At 43.6% G+C, this 21182-nt stretch overlaps 1 protein-coding gene across 2 annotated transcripts; it reads right to left on the bottom strand.

The window, feature by feature from the left end:
• Window positions 1-202: 202 nt before the first annotated feature.
• Window positions 203-20248, bottom strand: IL17RA (interleukin 17 receptor A). 2 transcript variants are annotated; one of them, XM_053978343.1, is made up of 13 exons: window positions 20087-20248; window positions 13747-13771; window positions 11789-11935; window positions 10831-10955; window positions 9703-9829; window positions 8248-8295; window positions 8003-8160; window positions 6713-6790; window positions 6199-6274; window positions 6100-6114; window positions 4758-4859; window positions 3672-3713; window positions 203-3083 (listed from the first exon to the last, which is right to left on the bottom strand). In XM_053978343.1, exons 1-13 carry the CDS (start codon window positions 20210-20212, stop codon window positions 1588-1590), a joined length of 2565 nt encoding a protein of 854 aa, XP_053834318.1. In that variant the 5' UTR covers window positions 20213-20248; the 3' UTR covers window positions 203-1587. The 2 variants fall into 2 exon arrangements, with proteins under 2 accessions (XP_053834318.1, XP_053834319.1); XM_053978344.1 differs by lacking the exons at window positions 10831-10955; window positions 13747-13771; window positions 20087-20248 and having other exon boundaries at window positions 11789-11870.
• Window positions 20249-21182: the final 934 nt, after the last annotated feature.

A 21182-nucleotide genomic window follows, 5' to 3' on the forward strand; every position in this document is an offset into this window, starting at 1 on the left:
TGGGATGTGTGCTCCCCATGGCTCCAGGCCCTCAGCTCTGTCCAGCTTGTCTCCATACTGTGCTTTGCAGGGATATTGTATTTTTTCATTCATGAGCCAGTTCAGTTCTGGCTCAGTTTTGCCTCAGATTTCTATAACAAATACTAAAAAACATAATATAACTCAACAAAAGGAGTTAGGCAGAGTTGAGGACACACAAGTATTTAAATGAATATATCCAAAAAATATTCTTGATTTTTAATTTAAGGAAAAAAACCCCACAGGTTAGACACAAAATTATAAAACACACACAATACAAAATAAATTGCAAGACAAAATAATAGATTCTTTTCTGAGACATTAGATTTTAAAAAAGCTGAGATAAAAGGTTTTTTGACAAGTAAACTTAGATGGACGGGAAGATGACAAAGGAGAAAGGCCTGGATGTATTTACATCTCACAGGTGGTTATCCAGGGGGCTGCAGAAACAGTGATAAGCAACAGGGTAAATGCCAGCCTCACCATCACTGCTCCTGGAAGATGAATCCCTTAGTCTGTTCAGTATTTCACTGTGGTTAACCTGAACTACCTCTGCTTGAGCTTAAATCTACACAAGTACATCTTACAGTCGTTTTTGCTCAGCCTCCCTTAACTCAGATATAATTTCCACTCTAAAACAGCATCTGCTGAGGCTACAGTTTTTCCTCCTCCAAAATAGTCCTTTATTTCCTTGTGTGTCACTATCTATATCTTCAGTTCACATCCTCCTGCTGCTAAGATATCCAAAAGCAAACAGCACTGCAGCAGTGTTGTCGCAGAATACACCAGATTCCCCTGATTCTTCCCCACATTTCTTAAAACTGTAAAAAAAAAACAAATTCCATTTCTTGGTGTCTTCCCCCTTCACTGCTGTTGCTAGTTTTCAAGCACATACGTCCAAGTAGAGAGGCAGGAAGAGTTATGGAAACTCTCAATTTAAACGTTTATCCCACTTATTATCAGCTATTCCACCTGATTTCTGAATGACCATGGAAATGCAGCTGCAAATGAATGATGAGTGGGGAAAAAAAAATCTTTAGGCACATTTATCAAACAGGTAGAGACATCCCTAATCTAGCTGAAATTTAAGGCACACGTCTTTAATACTGTATTTACAAGGAAATGTTTAAAATGTGCATTAAAATTGCAATGCAAATGTCACCATGTTATCTAAACCTATTTTCTAAACCATGCCTGTGACTTTTTATCCAGTGCAATAGAATCAGCACAGCTGGAGGGCATTTTGAAGGCACGAGTGGATGAGCCACAGTAATTTTTCTGCCATCCATCAGTGAGAATTCAGTGTAATGCTCTTCCCCAAGGAACAGAACCACTGCCTGTTCTTTCACAGGGGTGGCCAATACCCGTGGCTTCTTTCCACAGAGATTGGAAGCAACATTCCACATCTGCTGGGCAGTGCTGCATCCCAGCAGCACACAGGAAGGTCCCAGCACTAAGCCATTTACAATACAAGGACAAGGATAGCGCTGGAAATGCAGTCTCACTACTCCTCTGCATGGGACCACCTTCCATCCCTGTATTTCAAACAGAGCAGGTGCCAGGCAGGGCCTAACAGTCCTCCAAAGATTGGTCAATGTCCATCACCTCTGCTGGATAGCTCCAGCTAGAGCGCCTCTGAATGTCCTGGAAAAACAGCTGCTTCTGGAGGCTCTTTAGGCTGTTCAAAACCTCTGGAGAGAGTTCGTGGAAGCCCCCCTGTTGTTCCTGATCCTCCTCCTCCTCTTCCTCCTCTAGAAGGTCCTCAGGAGGCAGAGGGGAGCATCTGGAGATGTAGCCCTGGTCTGACTGCACTGACTGTCTTTGGTCTTTGTATGGGTCATCAAAGACCAGCGGGTTCTGCTCGTCAGCCTCCCCCTGGCAGAGGTACGGCTCCGAAGGAATGACACTCTGTTGATAAAGAGGGTACATGAGTCCATTCAGATGGTCACTCAGGTCATCTGACAAGTTTGCAGGACTCTGGTCAGCTACTGAAGCTTCAGAGCCATCGTGGAGGATGACGTTATTCCTCATTGGAAAGCTTGTCTCCAGAAGAGGAACTCCTTCCATACAGTCTTCATTGCTCAGCACATGGTGACTGAGTATATTTCTATCTTCCATGGAAGAGACTGGCTCCACTACCTGAACTGGAGGAACATCCATAGGAAGGACCACAGTCTGGGAATTTGGATCCCCACATGGATTAAGCTGAGGCTGCAGCTTGCAGCCTGTACTTTCACCTTCATGCATGTGGAGGTTGATGGCGTAACAGCAGCCGGGGTCAGGCTCAAGTAGGTGTAGCTGGTGTTTCACAATTCCACCTGGCTCACTCAGCAGTGAATCCACCTGGCTCTCTCTGTTCAGGGAATGCAACTCTTCATCACTATCCAAGCAGATGGTTTCATTCTCAAACCAGTCTGGGTGCTCAGTCTGCCAGTTCTTGAACTTCTCTATGGCCTCTTTCAACTTCCTCCCACTGGGGGTATCGATGTAATTTTCAGCTGTGATTTCCTGGATTCGGTGGATCCGCCCAGGTTCAAACTTCTCCAGATCCTGAATCCGAAAATAAATATCCTCAAACTTGTCCATCAGTTGGTATCTGGACGTGACATTGAACAGATCAGGTATATCTCTCTCACTACTTATTCCCTCAAAGTAGCAAACTATGTACATTCCAAAACAGGCTGGCTTCTTGAAATCTGGCAGGATCAGATTCAAGGCTGGGGTGAACAGGTCTCCCACTGGCTTTTGCTGATCTTGCTTGAGACACACAGGCTCACTCCCGAGCATGGCCTGCCATTTGGCCTGGGTGCCCCGAGAACACAAGATGATGATCTTTGAAGAGAGCTCTTCCATTTCCTTCTTCTGCCGTGTGAGCCAGGGTAAGGGCCCCAGCTCTGAGATGTGCTGGTCCTCCAGCAGATCCAAGGCCACAGCAGTGCCACAGACCGTCATCAGGAACTCGGCAAACTTCAGCACCACGTCCACGTAGAGCAGGTGATCAGCAGAGTACACAATCCAAACCTTCCGCAGCTTCAAGGGCGGCAGGGACAGCTCGGTGTGCGGTGCTGATGGAAGACAGAAAAATATTAATTACAGCCACATTCCCCACACTGGAAGGGTGTGAGTCAGCACTCATCAGCATAGGAGGGCATTAACAAAACTTTTAAGTTTTAATGCTATTTTGGCAACGTATGTGGACAACATCTCATTTTGTAAATTTAATATGAAAGTACAGACACAGTGAAGCTGTGATTTATAATAATGCCTAGATGATTCATCAGCTTTCACCTCACAAAAACACTACAGCAGCTCCAAGAGGTTTGCAAATATTGCTGTAGTCTCTGGTGGAGAGCTGAGTGCACCCACCCCAAACCAATCTCCTGTTGCTATGGCCTAGATGATTAGCAAAGCTTCTTCTGCCTCGGCTGGGTCAAAAGCATCCCCACATTCCAAAGCAATTACCTCCCATCTCACAAACACAGCATTTCAAATTCCATATACAAAGCTTCTTTTAGCTAAACAGGAAGATCCTAAGGCTAACTTTTGGTTTCAAGAAGCATCTATAGAGTAGCTGGAGCCTACGAAAGCCTCTTCTGGGCAGCTGTGTGAGACCTGCATGACAAGTGCTTGACAAAACACAGGTGGCATCTTACCGGCTTGCAAACCGTCGTGGTTGCGTTTCCCTCGCCGGCGCCCTGAAAGAGAGATAGCCACTGTCAGTTCTGAAAACATGAAGTTAGATTAAATGCTTAAAATCACACCACCTTCCAAAGATTAGGTTAAAAGAGAATCTTTAACTGTGTAGGGAGAAAAAGCTGTAAGGAGGGAGAAGCCTAATAAAAAACCATAGTGAATGAATAAAGACTCTTCTCCAGCCAGTGCTTGCTATATTTTTCCTTTGAGAGGAGACAATGTACTCAAAATGAACTTTCACCATCTTCCCCAAATCCCTGCAGTCAGAACCCCCAACTGCTCTGTGACCTCTCTTTAAGGAGAAGGGTCTTTTTAAATATGCCTTTTTCTTAAGAAGCTTTTCTGAAGAGGTGACTAAAATGTCCCTAGCTGCATCTTATAGATGAGTTTGATGTTAAGAAATTTTCCCAAAGATTACCAATTCTTCCTCTCATGTAAAAAGAAAACAAAACAAACAGTGAGTTACACAGCTTCCCTGAGGTAACTGCCTCATGGCTGCAGCACAGAAAACTAGGAGTTAGCCCTTAAGTACCAAATTTTCCAAGTTGCTTTATGTCAGTCTCTGTCCTGAGGTTTTTTTTCCCTTCCACTTCAATTGAAAAACTTTATCTAATCTCACGATAGTATAAAATTAATTTTGCAGAGACTTTGGGGAACGGGGGAAGGCTACAGTGTGGACAAACAGGAAGCTTCTGTTCTGCAACACTCTTATGCAATGCAGGGGAAAAATAAGTGCAAAAATTTGCAGCAATCTGCAAGAAACAAAGGGCTGAACTATGAAATTCCTTTTCCCTCTCATGAACTCTGAAGTGCTATGAACCTGGAGCATCAGAGGGGATAACCTGTGGAAGGCTTTACTTATCTAGTGGATGGTATAAGGGCATTGCAAGTCCTAGAATGTAAAACAGAAGATGTTTTCATAGGCATTATCTCAGAGGCAAGGCATCAGAACAGCAAGGAACAAAATCGCAATAGGAATAGGTACAGAAGGAGAGAAAATATTCTTTAGCATTGGATTTTTTCTTCCTGGCTGGTATGAGTCTCACCTGCTCGTTTTTTAGTCATACACAGCACAGCTGTTATGACTGACCCCACCAGTAACACCGAGATCCCAGTGATACACCAGTAGAACCATATCATCATATCATCTGCAAAACAAAAGCACTCCTCAGACACGTTCTTACAGAGTTTCACCACAGAGCAGAAGGTTCTTGAACAGCAGAAGCCAAGGGAGGAGGACTCTGGCTTTGCTGAGTAGACCAGTACTTCCCCTTTACAACCCACAATCACTTCTCCAAACCAATTCCTGCTTCCATGGTGCTACTGTACACCATAAACTTGCTCCACACACAGAACCATATGTGCAGCACACTGAAAACACAGATCAAGAACCTTCCTCTAAATAGCAATGTTTACCCAGCTTTGACAGGCATGCTGCCTGTGTCCTGCCTGTTCATGTAATCTAGTTTAAAAAAATTTAAAATTTCACTATTTTGGGTCATGAATTTCAGTTTACAGGTGTTTTTCCTTTTTAAATTTTTTTTTAATCTTGGGCAAAAGATCCTTACAGGTGTTGCAGCCAAAAAAAAAAAGATGTCAAATCATTATGCACAAGTTATCTTGACATTCATAAAAATGAATATATGCATGCTATTCTCTCCAAAAGCTGCTTTATATTATGCAAATTTTTTAACACTGAGCAAAGTGACAGAAAGTATTTTATATTAAGACTCTTCTTGTCAAAACTGCTTCTCAAAGAATTCTTTGCAAGAGAAGTGTCTCTCAAAAAATTGCTCTTTAAGTTCACACTGCATACAAATACATGCCTCATTAAATCATGGTGAAGTCATTCTTAGCACAATTAATTCTGAACTCAGTGTTACAAGGGGACTGTTAAAGAAATTTTAGACACCAGGCTCTCATCTCCATCAGAGAGATTTATTGCACATATTGATTATGGCACCTGGCTGGGTGAGCTTGGTGGCTCAAAAGAGGGACCCTGAACAAAGAAATCCCTGAACAATTAAACCCTTATGACCTAAACTCTCCATCCCTCACATGACAGTCCAGACCAAGAGCATTATTAGGGTGTGGGGTCTCCTTGCTCTTCGTTGATTTGGTGTTTTGTTACCAAGTGGTTGCCAAGTGCTGATCTTCACATCCTCTGAGGTTTCAGTGGGAGCTGTGGTGGGTTCCCAATATGGTTGGTACAGTTCATATACCACCTGTGTACCATCTATGGGCGGTTCACTATTTTCAAATAATATAAAATTTTCAACTGGGACATTTCCTGCCCATTGGGTCATTAGCAGGAAGGATTATTTCTCATTCTACACAACAGGAGAAGAGCAGTGAAAAAAGTTTCAGGGTATTGGAAGAACTTCTTACCCGATGGTTCTGTACCTGCAAAAGACAAGAGTTATGTTAAAAATTCAGTTCTCAGCTGTAAAACAATGGGAATCTAATTTACAGAGAAGTGGTTCTCACTTGGAAGTGGTTCACATGGGATGAAAGCAGAGTGTCTCAGACAGTCTGTGCCACAGTTTGCAAAGAATGGCTGAATCTGCAATTGAAAAGAATCCAGAAAACAGAAGTTATTCTTAAAAGAAATTTTGTTCCCTGATTTACTTTCTCCCTGCCTCAGTGTTCCTTCTATTTTAGCACAGAGACACAGAGTTCCCACTTCCCTTCAGAAAACAAGATTAATCAAGAATTCTTACACGATACATGACAAAGGCTGTGAGCTCCTGAGGTTGCACATTTGCCATTCTCACTCCCACAATCTCTGACTTGGCAGCCCTGTACTAAGGAAAAGCCACTGACTACAGAAAATACCTATATAAAAATTCCTTTAGCCATAATATTGCCCTGATGCAGGTGATTACAGATGAGCCAATCTCAGAACAAAACACTGTGAAAAAAAAAACAAACCCTAACATTCCTAAGGTGCTCACTGCCTTGATTGTGAAGGAAGGGCACAGGGACAACAGTGTGATCCCACCTGTACTTTGTAGCTACAGCAAGCTTTTATGTTCTTCTCTATTTTGATTGTGACATTCACTTGCTGTTGTAGTCCATCCTGCAAAAATCAGATGAAAGTTATAAGGGAAGGAAGAAAACAGAATGAAAGCTGGAAAAAAAAAAAAAAGAAAAAAAAAAAAAAGAAAAAGCTGACATGATAAAATGGAGTGGTCCAAAAAAGGAGAAGCTATTTTTTTTTTCCTTTTGAACAAGAAGCCTACAGAGAACAGAATGGGTAAAGGATCTGGCCACCATCTCTGCAGGTGTCCTGTGTGACAGATGTGGTAATGCAATTAAGGCAGCAGGCTAACATTGCACAGATAACAGGAAATAATTAGGGATGTACCTCGTACAACTTTCAAGGAGTTAAACTTACAGTTTCTTAACAATGCAGATGTCTTCAGCTTTGTAATGTGTAAACATTAACATGCTTCCTTGTTTAATTAAAAGCAGCTGCCAACACTACTTCTGACACTAGAAAAGGCAAGTAAGTTGCCCTTGCTACCTGCTGTACACAATCAATATCATGATAACCTAATTCTTCACAGTGATTAGCAGATATAAACTTCAAAATGAGGTGTATTCCCCTCCACCAGGGAAATACTCACACAGCTGTCCCATCTGTGTCAGTAATAGCTTAAACATATCAGTGCATGCAAGGGTTTTAAGTGTTAAGGAAGAGAAAGATTAAACAAACCGAATGCCAGCATATCTGCCCTCATGCAAGGAAGGATGGAGAGTGATTCCAAATAATCAGTATTTCTCCTCCCTCAAATGCCTGAAGGGAAACATTTTTTATTTCAGAACACAGTCTGGACACTTTGAGCTTTTCAGCAACACAGACTGCAAGACCTATAGAAATTGATTCTCAGCTTGAATGAAGCATCTGTTAGTAAAGCACTCATTCTTATATAAAAGATTTAATTAACACCTTCCTGTGATCATCTTTGATAAAGTACTTCAATGATTTATTAGAACTTTGCATCTCAATTTTGGTTAATTTGCTTAGTCTTAGCTCCCCAGGCACTGGCTTGAAAAAGGTAATAAAGCCCAGATAGTCAAACATAAAATTTGACTTTGCAGGTGTTTATAGGCTGCTTCATGCATAATAAAACCTCTTTTTTGATCTTTTATCCACCAAATTCCTCTTTCCAAAGACAATTAAAAAAAATAATTCCTTGAAAATTGTTGTTCAAATGTCCTGGTTTAGCAAGCATTTAAGATGTTTGCCTAAATCTCCAGAGAAGGTGTGACTTGGGAAGGGACTTACCTCAGTGAAATCCTGTGTGATCATTTTACACCTCTTCTCATTCAGGTAACTGGCCACATGGATTTGGTACCGGGCTGGCTCCATCCATGGGTGGAAGCTCACAAGCAGAGTTGTATCATCTAGACTTTTACCCTGGATCCTGGGTTCCCACAAGCTGCCTGGAAGTAGGGCAGATATTCTTGTGTTCCTCAACTGTCAAATATTCCAACAGAGCACCCACATCTACGTGACTCAAAAATTTTTACCTGTCTTTATACATGGGATGGTTCTTTTCATCAGAGAATCTTGGCAGTCTGCAAGAAAGACCATCAGTAGCTAGTCAGAAACACTGTACTTCCATTTAGGAAAAAAACTACATTTTTTTATCAGAAGCCAGAGACCTAACCAAGCTCTCCTAAACGAGTAGACACCTTTGTTCTAAAGCAGTGGCAAAATTCTGTAGAAGAACAGTACTGGCCTCCAGCATATAAACCAGTCCCTACACTGATATTGTGGTATGTTTGGTTCTTCTTTTTCTTCTCAGAACAGAGAAAATGAGTGAGACAAAAACCACAGCACACTTAATAGTACAGCGATAACGTAGCACTGGTGCAGAAAGGGTCACAATAGTGGAATTAAAACTTCATATTCATCCCCACACCTTGCAATCATACCTCAGCAATAGCTTCCTCCAAAGGCATTCTGACATAGAAAAATCACAAGGCTGGAATCTTTCTTAATCCTAAAACACTCTTCCACATTTCTAATTCCCTTCATTTAGCAGATTGCCCCTGCTTTTTGGGACTTCCTTCGGAGTTAAATCCTGAGTTACATATTCAACATTTAGCAATGTGGGATTTACAACTCTCAGCCTTAAATTATGTCTCTCCTCCAGGGTTTGGACAGAAGAAAAAAAAGAAAATTAACAACTCCCTGCTTAGGCAGTTGAGAGAAAACATTTAATCTCTCAAATTTCCAACTTTCAAAGTTACTAATTTAAACTTTACAAAGTTTACAAATTTACAATGTCTCTGCAATTCATGTGTAACCTCTAACCAGCAAAGCTCCCTGCAGCTGCTGAGCTTAACAACACACATTAGGTTTCTAAAGAGTAGTAAAGGATAAAAGCCAGGAAGTTCTTAGTGTGAACAAGCAGAAGAAAGGGTACAAGGGCTGAAAATGAAGTGCTCCCTTCTCCTTTTCCAGCTCACATTGACTGACACACTCCACACTTTGCCATTTTATAACTACAAAGTCAGCTTGACAGCTATAAGCAAGTTAAGAAAAAATTTAAGAACCAGTTTCCAAGATCTGTATTAAGCACCAAATATTTATGAAGTAGTCAGTGCAGCCAGAGGGATTGCAGACACTCAGCAACCTTGGGGAACAGTAAAAATTCTTTTAGTGATAGGAAAATTTTCATATCCACAAGAAAGGGTCAGGCACCCAGCACTACCAAGTTTCTTGGTAAATTATGCCTAACTGTGCCTTTGAAATTGAACTGCACATGTCTAGGATTTAGTACTAGAAGCCAAACTTGTGATTTGGAAATTCTGGCCTGTACTTCCAGCTGCCACAAGCAGAGGGGCAGCTCCGAAAGATTTAAAATTAAGTAAAAGCAGCAGTGATCTCAGGTTCACAAACCCCTACATTCCTGCCAGAGGCCCACAAACCCCCACATTCCTAAACTCAAGGCTTAAGTGAACTAAATCACCTCTTACCAGGCATTGTGAGAGACGTGGACTTGCAATTGTAGTCTCCATTTATGCCCAGTTTGGGCAGGTGATACACAGTCACTTGGTAAGTCTGGCCAGGTTCTACTTCAAAACGGTCAAAAGTGAAATTCCACTGAAAACAAAGCACAAGGACTTTAAAGGACAATGTTACTCTTTAAGCACTGAAATTAACAGCTGACTTGGCCCTGTTCCACTGTGTTCCCTCATCCCATGTAACCCTTTAACTGAAGCTTGACTATGAAATCTGGAACTCAAATGTATTAACTATACCCCGTCTCTTTGTCCGACTCAATTCTTCTGTTTAGAGTTAGTTTTTTCTTGGGATCTTTGAGCTGATACAACAGTTTTTTATGCCAAACTACTGTGTGGAACTTCCACCAAACTACATTCTGAACTGAAAGGAGACTAGAATAAAATATGCAGTTTCAAGATGGAAATTGCAGTCTAGTGTGAATTCTCTAGCACTTTGCAAGTGCTAAGCATTCAGAATTGCATTTATACAAATGTAGTTCTGTACCTGGCCATTCCATACATATTTTCTCAAATCTATACTGTTTTCTGCATCAGCAATACTGTACAAATTCTGGGAGAGGCACTCTGGGAGAGTGGTATTTGGTAAGTGGTAAGCTAACTATGGCCAAATTATGCGTGGTTAAGGAATGAACTCCTTACTGTTTATATTCCTTACTGCTGTGGATGCTCAGCACTTTTCTGATGAGTCTCCTAGAAGGAATGTAATCTGAGCGACCACCCCCAAGGTTGGTGCTTTCCTCCACAACAAGAGAGTACAAGAAAGAAGTGGAAGCAATAGTAAGAGTTGAGTTTAAAAGCTATAAAATGTCATGCTCTCAAGCAGAATGCAAGAACCCCTACAATTCTTTGCTTTAAGCAACCTCCTGAGCGATGAAACATGCCAGGCAACTAAAAGCAGCAATTGTTAAAACCTGAAGGATGGGCAGAGTGCAAGAAAAATGGGAAATGACAGCAGATCTGAAGTCCAACACAGACTCTAAGCAGTCCGTACTTTTTAATCAATAACCTTGCCATAAAACAGTGAAAGCAGAAACAATTCCACAGACTAGAAAACGTAATTTGGAGCCCTTTTGCACTCACCCGGCCTCCATCCGGACGGACCTGAAGAGGCAAATTGTTCTGGAAGTCAAACTGGGCACAGATCTGCTGATTGCTGTTGACCTGCATGACGGCGAGCTCTGCCCCTTCCAGACAGCGGATGCTGGCTGCAGGCACAGGGACAGAGGGACGTGTTCACTTTTCCCTCTCCTCTGCACAGGGAGAGGCTGCAGCCCCCACAGAGAGCACCACTGTGCCTAGCCTTGCCACAGTCTAACTGCTTTGAGGTGCTGAGGTGCAGTTATCATAAAGATAACTGGCCATGGAAAAGTGAGCGTGCAGGGTTGACTGACGGCGCTCTCAGCCTAAAGGCTGTCCTGCATGGCAAAGCTACATCTGTGCAATTTGAGGAGCAGAGGAGAAGGTGGCTGCATTCCCCACACACCCTGGCAGCTCCACAGATGTGGTATTGTGCTGTGCTCTGTCCCTCAAAGCTGCTCGTGCAGCTTGGGTGCCAAAGTAAGCACGCCTTTATTTTGGTACACACGGTCCCAGTGGGAGAGCTGGCAAGCACAGGTGAGTTCAGTGACCTGAGTCACACCTGCTTCTACACTACCATAGCTAGAGGTCATAACTCTACAGCCCTCAGACACAGCCCCTGCAGAAGGAAGAAATGAATGTGTTTAATTCTGTCTTAAAGTAGTGCAAAACTTTGGACAAGAGCATGCAAGGGAAGCATCATTTACAGACAAACAAAGATATCTGGGGAGTGAGAAAACATGACTTATTGGTAGTCATTTAGGCTCCAACAATGAGACAATTATTGCTTTATCAAGGCACACAAAGATGAGATTACACCCACCAAACAAAATTAAGCAGCCAATCTCTCCAATTTCAAAGATCTGCTTTCATGACTTGAAGTTGTAATTCTCCTTTCTATCTTTACTAGATCACACCTTTTTCCTCTGCTCCCTGCTCAAATTAAACAACCACCACTTACCATCCGTGGCCACTTTCCACTCTATCTGAAGCACAGGGACCAGTTTTCCATCCTCCTTACGGAAAACATCAGAAGAAACGTGGAGACTGCTTGGAGCAGAAGGAGTCCAAGCAGCAACCTTCAGCCAGCTCGACTCCATGCAAGTGCCTGTCCAGCAAATGAAATCCACATTTAGAGTGGGGTTGAGGAAACTCTGCTTAATTGCAATTATCATCTGCTCTTTGGGTGAGGTTTATTCTGAGGGGAAATCTGGGTGACAGACTGCTTCCAGCTCAGAAAAGCAGTTTTGTGTATGGAAGTACTCTGTAAGTTGCCTGTAATAATCTGAACTTATTCCAGTAACTTCCACTTCCTCTTTTCCTTAAAATCCGTTAGTACTTGTTGCAATCAATGCAGTCAGGCTAAACAGGTCAAGTAAGTTTACTCAGTATCTCCTTCAACCTTCTGCTGAAACAGACCTATGTTTGTGCTAATTTCCAGCCTTCCAATGATAAGAAATCTGTCAGATACCCAGGGAAATTGTTCCAATAGTTAATTACCTTGGGTCTGCAAACTGCTTTTCCTCAAATTTGAATATACATCTGAATTCAGCTTCCAACAAACCTCTTATGCCTTGCCTAAATTAATGAGCTCCCTGGACAGAAAAATAAACTATGCAGTGTTAGGGAGAATTGGTCCTGTAAAGTCATCAGAAAGTGAAATCAGGTATGACAGGCATTAGACAGACATGATCTACTTAGGCTTTTGTAACAGATTTGACTTCTCAGAGCATGTTAAAAATAGCACAGTCAGGCCCCCCTAAAGTACACTTTGGGTCTATTTTGATGGACATGTGACAGTAACAGTGGAAAGTGGGCACTATCCCTTCAGTCCACCAGTATGGCTTTAGGCTTAGGAGTAATCAGACAACTCAAATGCTCATTTTACAAAAAATATCTATAAAAAGCCTGACAAGAATAAAGTACCTTTCAGCAAAGTGTACTAAACACTAAAAAAAAAAAAAAAGATTTCCCCTAGAGCAGAAAAACATAACAAAAGCCATAAGGCAGAATTTAAACCAAGTATTTAACTTAGGCAGCATTTTAATGCTGGTGCTGCATTTTGGCTTAGCCGTGTTGTCCAGCTGTATTCCAGTGGCTGTGTGCCAGTGGGAAATATCAACCAACCTGATCCCACCCAAGCCCTCTCCTGCCAAAGAAGTTTTAAATCTGGTTATTTTCAGCATAATCCCTCCCTGATCTGGCAAGCCAATATTGCAAAAAATACTACTGGCTACAAAAAAATACAGTATGACACAGGGTTGGGCACTGAGGCAGGAATGAGCTTGCTTAGAACAAGCACTGCAAAGAAAAGCCAAGGAGCTCTGCAGTGCTGCCCAGCTGCCTCCAGATACCAAATGGATAATTTCAGAACATTTTCCTTTTTTTTTAAAGAACATTTTTCACAACATTACCCATAATTATATTAAGGTCTTGCAGATGCATGCCATTGCTAAGACTTGACCCCTTACACCCAATAATTTACATTAATTGCTCTCAACTGCACCCCTCTATGCCCTTCTTTTAATTCTAGTTCATACACTAATTTTTCATCAAGTACTATCATAATGGCTTGTAATGAACATTTACTGGCAAACTTGTCCTTAAATTCCCATTTCTTTAAAAACTGATGATCCCAGCTTTAAATAGAAACTAAACAAGTTGGGTTGGGATTTACTCATGCCACTGCCTACCCCCAAACTCTATCCCAAAAAAGACACAAGTTTCCATTCCTCTTCTAGCTGGAGCTTATAATGGATCAAACTGTAAACTCCCAAAGCAAGGCAGGATAGCAGTGGTTCCCTTTACAACTCTCTGATTCTAGCAGGAAAAACATGCTGTATGAACCCAGTTAAAAAAAGAAAAAAAAAAAAAGCATGATCTGATGAGAAAACTGCAACAAAGAAAAAAATTACTTACTATTTCTTACACGACAGTTTAAATCCTGTGGGGGAAAGAAACAAGAATATTACTCTCAAAATAAAATTGACAGCAACCTGCTTCTGCTCAGTGCTGGGAGAGGTGCAGGAAAAAGCACTTCAGTGATGTATTGGAAGAATTAACCATGATGGAAACACTGGACTGAGCTGTTAATCAAAAAACCAAGGACAAAACCAGGGAATGAAACCTGGGCACGATTTATGTGACATCTCTGAGATCATCCAGTCCAACCTATGACCAACACCACTGTGCCAAGGATAGAAAAATTCATTAGAATAAGACATTTCTTATTGAGAATAAAGATGCCTTGCTCATAAAGAAGCAACCAGAAATTATGTGGGCTCTGCCTGGCTTCTCCTAAGTTATGTTTTGTTTATACTGGAAGCCCCCACGGTCACCAGGGAGGAGCATGTCAGCTTGCTTGGTTAGTGGGATGCAAAATCCCACTGAGAAGGAAGCCTGAAGTTGTCACTGCAAATCAAGAGGAGGGCTAGGTTTGCTCTCACTCATTTCCTATGCCATGACAAATAAAGCTGGATATTATTGTCAACCATTGCCACCATATAATTCATTTCAGCGGAGCAGGGAAGGCAGTTGGGTTTTTAAACTCTCTACAACTTCCTAAGGTCAACTGCAAGTCTATTTGGGGCTCAGTGTCCAAAGGTTTATTTACATTTTTAGGAAAGGGTGCTTGAACAAGCCAGCTGTGCCTTTTTGGTAATGAAAATACTTCAGAGATCAATGCTCATATTTTAGCTCATGTATCTGTTCCTTGGAAGGAAAGCAGGAAGTTTTGGCATTAAGCTCCTCATGCTTATATAATAAATAAAACCTGAAAAATCTCTCCCAGGCTTTTGCTACACAAGTCACAACAATACACACAGGTATAAATCCAGCCTTCAGGCACGCTTCACAAGAAACACATCCACACTCCAATTACTGCACACAAATGCACCCAAGATAGAGGTATCTTGAAGAACAGCACCTGCAACCTAAATCCTTCATTAATGGAGAAAAAAAAATTAAAAGCAAAGAAGCAAATGCTGATGAAAACAAACCACCAAATCCAAACTGGCTAACTACAATCACTGAAAAAGAAAAAAATAAAAATTGTGAATACCTGTATGGAAGAACAGATTAAGCTATGAAAAAAAATTAGTCCTAACACTTCAGACCCTTAATCAGACTTTTTAAGGTAAATTATGTGGCCTGACAAAGCCTCTTATGTGAAAAGGTGCAGTGGTTTTATCTGAGATGGAGTTAATTTTCTTCATAGCATCTGCTACGGTGCTTTCCACGGAGGGCAAAGACTGAGTGGCTGCTCTGGGATGAACCCTCAAGAGGAAACAAAAATAACTGGCTACTAACCATAGGGATTTTTTCTAATGCAATGATTTCTGTTAAAGCCTATTGCTAAATATTCAGTCATTTTGTCTTTGTTCTGTTCCAGTCATCAGTAATTATTGTACATGACATCACAACAAAGCCCTTATAAAAAATACAAGGCCTGATTAGCCTGAGGAGCAGCAACATCTGCTTTCATTTGAGTGCTGGTGTTCTGTGTCATAGCTGACAACACGAGTGAGGAAATGCTGCATTTCCCCTTTTTTGTTTAATGATCAATATGAATCGAATATTGATCCAGCACAGCATATGAAGGGATCCTCTCTTCCTCCAGGTCTATTATCCCAGGTGAAGCGTTCACAAGGATGTTCCCAGCTTTGATGAGGCTGTTGCGCCCTTCCTGACATTTATTAAAAACTCCAGAGCTCAATGAGGAACCATCTGTCGATGAAGATTCAGAACTGATACCTGGTAATTAAAGCCCTTCTTATCTTTTCAACACTGGGTTTCTATGGGGAAAAACAACAGTATTTTATCTGGTATTTTATCATCTTTCCCCTAGAGTTTTCAAGGGACTACCTACACATGTGTTTTTCCTGCCATGCACTAACCTGTTTAACTGCTGTGCCAGCAACTTTTTTTTTATGTGTGGCTGACTACACTGAAGTGTTTTAAGCTGCCATCAGTTAGTCGAGCACTTAGCAGGTCTGCCACAAGAAGAGGGGAAGGATTCTCCCACCACAAGGCACCAATTAACTTCTTGGTCCTCTCCCTTCCCAGTCCCCAAAGCACTACAGGGATGACCCAAGAGCTGAAAATGCTTGTAAGAACAACTCATCCACATAGGATGTCCTCACTACTGGCATAAGGAAGCAAAGATAAGTGAAGATCAAGCCACACTGCAGGCAGAGGTATAAGAAGCTCAAGGAAAGGCAAGTCCTAGAAAGGACTTGCCATGAAAACCCCCATCTCCTTTTTGTAGAGTACCCAGGTGAACTGGCTATAGCTGAGGGCACATTTTTATACCAAAAAGTGTAACTCCAGACAATGACATTCAAAAGCCAGGAAGCAATTTGAGCAAAAGACCAGTTCAGTTTGCAGCACAGTAAGTCAAGCACTGTCAGATTTGCCCTGGCTACCTCCTCAGCACCTGAGGGAATTCTTGTTGGTTCTTCCTTGTAAAGGTCTGACCAACACAAAATCTTACTTAATGCATTGGATCATCCAGAGTACATTAACAAAGCTCTGACAACAGAAGTAGTTAACCTAGTTTCCCTACTTGAGTGTGCTGGTTTTGGCTGGAATAGAGTTAATTTCCTTCCCTGTAGCTGGTATGGGGCAATGTTTTGGATTTGTGCTGGAAATAGTGCTGGTTACAGAGAGATGTTTTTGTTCTTGCTGAGCAGGGCTTGAACAGGCCATTTCTGCTTCTCTAACACCCCTGCCAGCCAGAAGGCTGGGGGTGCAGGAATCAGGAGTGGACACAGCTGGGATTGCTGACCCCAGCTACCCACAGGGATACTGTAAGGCATCAAACTCAGCATATAAAGCTGGGGGCAGAAAGATGAAGAGGGGGAGTTCAGAGTCATTGTTATGCATGATGGATCCCTGCTGTCCTGGAGGCAGCTGAACACCTGCCTGCCCAGGGGAAGCGGTGAAAACCAACTCCTTGTTTTCCTTTGCTTGTATGCATGGCTTTTGCTTTACTTATTAAATGGTCTTTATCTCAACCCACAATTTTTCTCACTTTCACCTTTCTGATTCTCTCCCCCATCCCAGTGGTGGAGGAGTGAGTGAGTGAATGAGTGGCTATGTGGGGCTTACTCACCAACCCAGCTTAAACCAGGCCTGACAAGCAAAGCTACAGACATGGGAGGCATAAATATGAGAAGCAGATGATGCTGAAACTATTCTCAGCAGGACAGGCACAGTCAACTCTTCCTGTTTACTTGCTGTATTTTCACAAAAAAGTAAGCAACTGTTTCACTCTTTTCTAATGATTTTTGTTTTGCTTTTGACATAAGAAAGAACAGACCCTATGCGTGGAGAATCGTTTGAATCTGAATGAAATAAACCTGGGAAACTGATTAACAGCACCATCCCATAACAATTCAATTAAAGTAATGGGAGGCAAAGATTTCCCAGCAGGATGCTGTGGTAACTAGAAAGAAACTGCTGTGAGCCAGGCAAGTGTCCAGTTTTCCTTTAAGAATTGGCTGCTGAATGGGAAGGGCTCCAGCTTTCCAAAATTTGCCTTATACCTTTGAACCATTCTACGTATCTTCTGAGGCTTGGATGATTTGAAGTTTACTGCAGTTTCCCTTTTCTAACTCCTCAGTAAAAAGAAGCAGAGATCAACACATGAACACATTACAGGAATAAATGCTGAAGGATGATTTGTTTAAGGCTTGTAGGAAACCAGCATCTTTTACAAAATTGTTTTAACTTTTTTAAAGCATTTTTCTCTATAGCTTCTAACTTTTTATCTTGCTCTCATATCAATTCTCAGCAAAATCAAATCCAAATTCAAAAGTTAAAATTTCATCATAACAGTCAGTTCTAAAGTTGTCTTTATAATATTTTCATAGTTTTGATCAGTACTTTTTATGCTGAACTTTCACAGTTTTGATCATGAATCCTTTTCAAGCCAAGGAGTCCAGAAATATTTTAACAGCACTCATGGGTGATCATGGGTTATGTTAACACCCTACACAGCAGAAAGATGCCATAGAAGGAAATGACAGAAGTCAATAGCAAGGGCCAAATGAATATATTTGCAAAGGAGACCAGGGAAAAGTTGTCCTCACATGCACCACCACAGCTTGTCTTCATGAGAGACGTAACATCAATTCTTCTTGAGAGACTTCCAGTGAAGAAAGCTGGCAAGATAAATTTCAGAGACCAAACCATGTACAGCTATCCAGCCCCTCAAAGACAGCAGGGTTATAAACATTGCATTCCTCCAGGACCCCCAGGCATGCCACGTCCCAAAACAGTTACAGCACAACAACTGAGCACAGTGATTTAACACTTGGTGGTGAAAAAACAGATGGGTATTTAAGCTGTGAGATTTTTTTTTCTCCTGCACATAGGAAAAAAGTCCCTGCAGAAGATACATACAAGCAATGGTTACTGGTAAGAGCTGGATTTGCAGCTGTGCTATTCAGCCCTACAGCGGAGCACAGTTTGATGGACTGATGGTGAATATGCCCACTAAGTGCATTTTCTGGCATTTTAATAAGATCAGCTGTTAACAAGCATTTAGTTTTCCCTTCAGGCGCCTCTTGATACTGATAAGACACTTTCCCTCCACCACCTCATCTACCACACGAGGTTTTGCTGAGGAAGTTGCCATGGCTCAGCCTGACCTGCTCCAGAGCTCTGCAAGGGCAGCGTGAGCATGGTGGGTTAGACAAAGGAAGTGGGTCTCACCCACCCTGCTCAGCAGCAGCTCTGCTTTTGAACCACAGCACAGCCACACGATGGGAGGGTTACCGAATCATCCTCTGAAAACAGCACAACCCACAGAAAGGGAAGGGGGAACTGTTTTCAACTGTCACAGCTTCAGTTGACGGGGCTTTTTCCTACATGAGTCAGCAGCTTCAAAACTGCTTAAAGAGGCTGCTCCCAGGCTTAAGCTGACTCCTTTTTCTGAAGTCTATCTGCACTTTGGAAATTGGCTTTTTGCTAGAAAGGGCCAACGTAGCAGCATGTAGCAGCCCAACATTCACGCATGCTCTGCGTGCACACCAGAGCACGGGGCAACACAGCTCCTCTGTGAAAGCTGGTGATGTTCAGGTGAACCCCTCACCCAGTTACTGTGGTGACATTTCCTAAAAAAAAGAGGGACAGACAGCAAAACAAAGTCAGTCAGAGTCCAACCATCCAAGGACTTGCAGAGACTCTTTAATATATTACTGTCAATCCCTGTGACTAATGAGGTTTGGGATACCATGGTTACAGGAGATGCCTAAGCAATATTGTAATTTTCCCTTTGCCAAAGTTTACGTTTTGTAACTCTACAATGTTCAGCCTAAAGTAAAACTGCAAAACTGGTCTATTTTCTTGGGGTCTTTTTAAATAAGATGGAAGGCAGCAGAGCAGAGGTGTGGTAAAACAGGGTTAAGGATACAGTCAAACATTAGGAGAAGTGTCAGACTAGACAAAAGACAGGAAATGTGTACAGGAAAAGATTACAGAAGCTTTCACCCCAAAGGACACATTTTGTTTACATTTGTCTATAGCTGTACCTGACTATCTGCCTTTTTCAGACTGCTGAAAGTGCACCATAGCATATAAAGCTGTCCAGCTTAGACGACAACTGCCCATTTTCCTGCCTCACTGCTGCTGTTAACAGAACTAAAAAGCAGAAGCAGATCTCTTCCCTCTCCTACAAACTCCTTTTATGTATCTGAAACAAAAAAACCCACCTCAAAACAAAACAAAAAAGCGACCAACAAAACAAAACCAAAACAATCCTCAAAAACCACCGGAGAGAGTGACCAGCTAGGAGTTCATATTCAAAGTTCGCTCAGGTTGGTTGGATCACTTTTTACAGCGACGCTGCATTGGCAGCTCCTGTCCGGCCGGTTTCACAGGGAGAAGAGGCAACCAAAATCTGCCTGTTCAAAAACCTCAGGCACGTGTAATGGTTGGTTCTCCACGCACTCCTAAAAACTCCCTCATCTGCAAGGAACTGGTTAAAACTTTTAGGACACTGGGCGACGTCAGCTCTTAGCAAAGACTCACATCCTGCTCAGGGACTGCGGGCGCTCCCAGCACGGCTCAGCCCCGGCCGCTCGGAGGTGCCCGTGGCAGCGCTTCCCCCGCCGGGGTAACCCAGCGAGGCGTGCAGCGTTCCCCGCGACGGCGACGCCGCCCGGCCCCGCGCCCCACAGCCGGGCTCCCCGTCCCACCGTGCCACCATCCCGGCTCCCCGCGCCCGCCCGGGCCCGGCGCTCCCGGCGCCGCTTACCGGCTGCGAGCAGGTGAAAGGCGGCGCGGCGTCCAGCAGCAGCCGCAGGGCCGCGGCGGCGGGCGGCCGGGGCAGCAGGAGCGGCAGGAGGAACAACGGCAGCGGCCCCGCGCCCGCCATCGCCATCGCCCCCGCAGCGCCGCCCGGCGCTTCCGGGCTCGGGCCGGGCGGGGCCGCACCTGAGGAGGGGCCGGGGCGGGGCCCGCCCGCCGTGTGGGGCCGGCGGGAGCGGCGCTGGGCCGGGCCGGGCCGCGGGAGCGCCGAGCGGTTCCTCCCCGCCGGGGACAGCGCCGGCCGTGGGCTGAGGTTGGGGTTAAAGAGCCAAACCTGCTTCGACCTGCGGGTCGCCTTCCTGTTCGCGCGTCAGCGGGAGGGTCCCGAGCTCTGCGTGCTCGTCACAGAGTCGCCAGGGTTGGAAGGGACCGCTGGAGATCGTCCCCTCCAAGAACCCTGCCAAGGCAGAGTCACCTGGAGCAGGTGACGCCGGGACGCGTCCCGGTGGGTTCGGGATGTCTCCAGAGAGGAGACACGGCCTCCCTGGGCAGCTGTTCCAGGGCTCTGCCACCCTGGGTGTAAAGGAGCTCTTCCTCGTGTCGAGGTGGAGCTCCCAGTGCGGGTCTCTGGCTTCGGGTAAATGCCGTGAGCATTAAAAACTGACATCAGCAGTGCTCTGCAGCTGCTGAACAAAAAAAAGAATACAGGTGTATGCTCTGCTTTTCCAGTTGTGGGGCTGTTCTAAATGCATCCGCTTCACAGGGGACTTTGCAAACCTGTTACTCGTTCCTGAGGCTCACCCCGTTTCAGCTGTCTCACAGGTTGCACTCCAGATTTTGCACTGTTTTCACACTGCAGCACGCCCACAGCCACTTCTGCCTGTTCTTTGCCGTGGATTTCACCTAATGGTCTCACACAGAGCTGTAACTGAGCTGAGCTGCCAGCTCAGGGAGTTATCCAGCAAAGCTGAGCCCTTCGCTGGGCTTTGACCAACAGCCGTGAGCACGGTGGTTTCCTATGGTTTTGTGGTGGCAAATTCTAACTGGTGGCCAGTCTGAGCCTGCAGATAATGAGGTTTCTGTTGGTGAGCCTTCTGCCCTGC

Source organism: Vidua macroura, chromosome 5 (assembly GCF_024509145.1).
Source record: "Vidua macroura isolate BioBank_ID:100142 chromosome 5, ASM2450914v1, whole genome shotgun sequence".
NCBI classification, from domain to species: domain Eukaryota; kingdom Metazoa; phylum Chordata; class Aves; order Passeriformes; family Viduidae; genus Vidua; species Vidua macroura.

Excerpts from the sequence above, each read along its gene's own strand:
- IL17RA (XM_053978343.1), bottom strand. The coding sequence starts at position 20,212 with ATGGCGATGGCGGGCGCGGGGCCGCTGCCGTTGTTCCTCCTGCCGCTC. Across the intron at positions 11,936-13,746 it reads AAACTGTCGTGTAAGAAATA|GCACTTGCATGGAGTCGAGC; the intron begins GTAAGTAATTTT and ends TTTGCTGGACAG. Across the intron at positions 8,296-9,702 it reads CACGTCTCTCACAATGCCTG|ACTGCCAAGATTCTCTGATG; the intron begins GTAAGAGGTGAT and ends TCTTTCTTGCAG.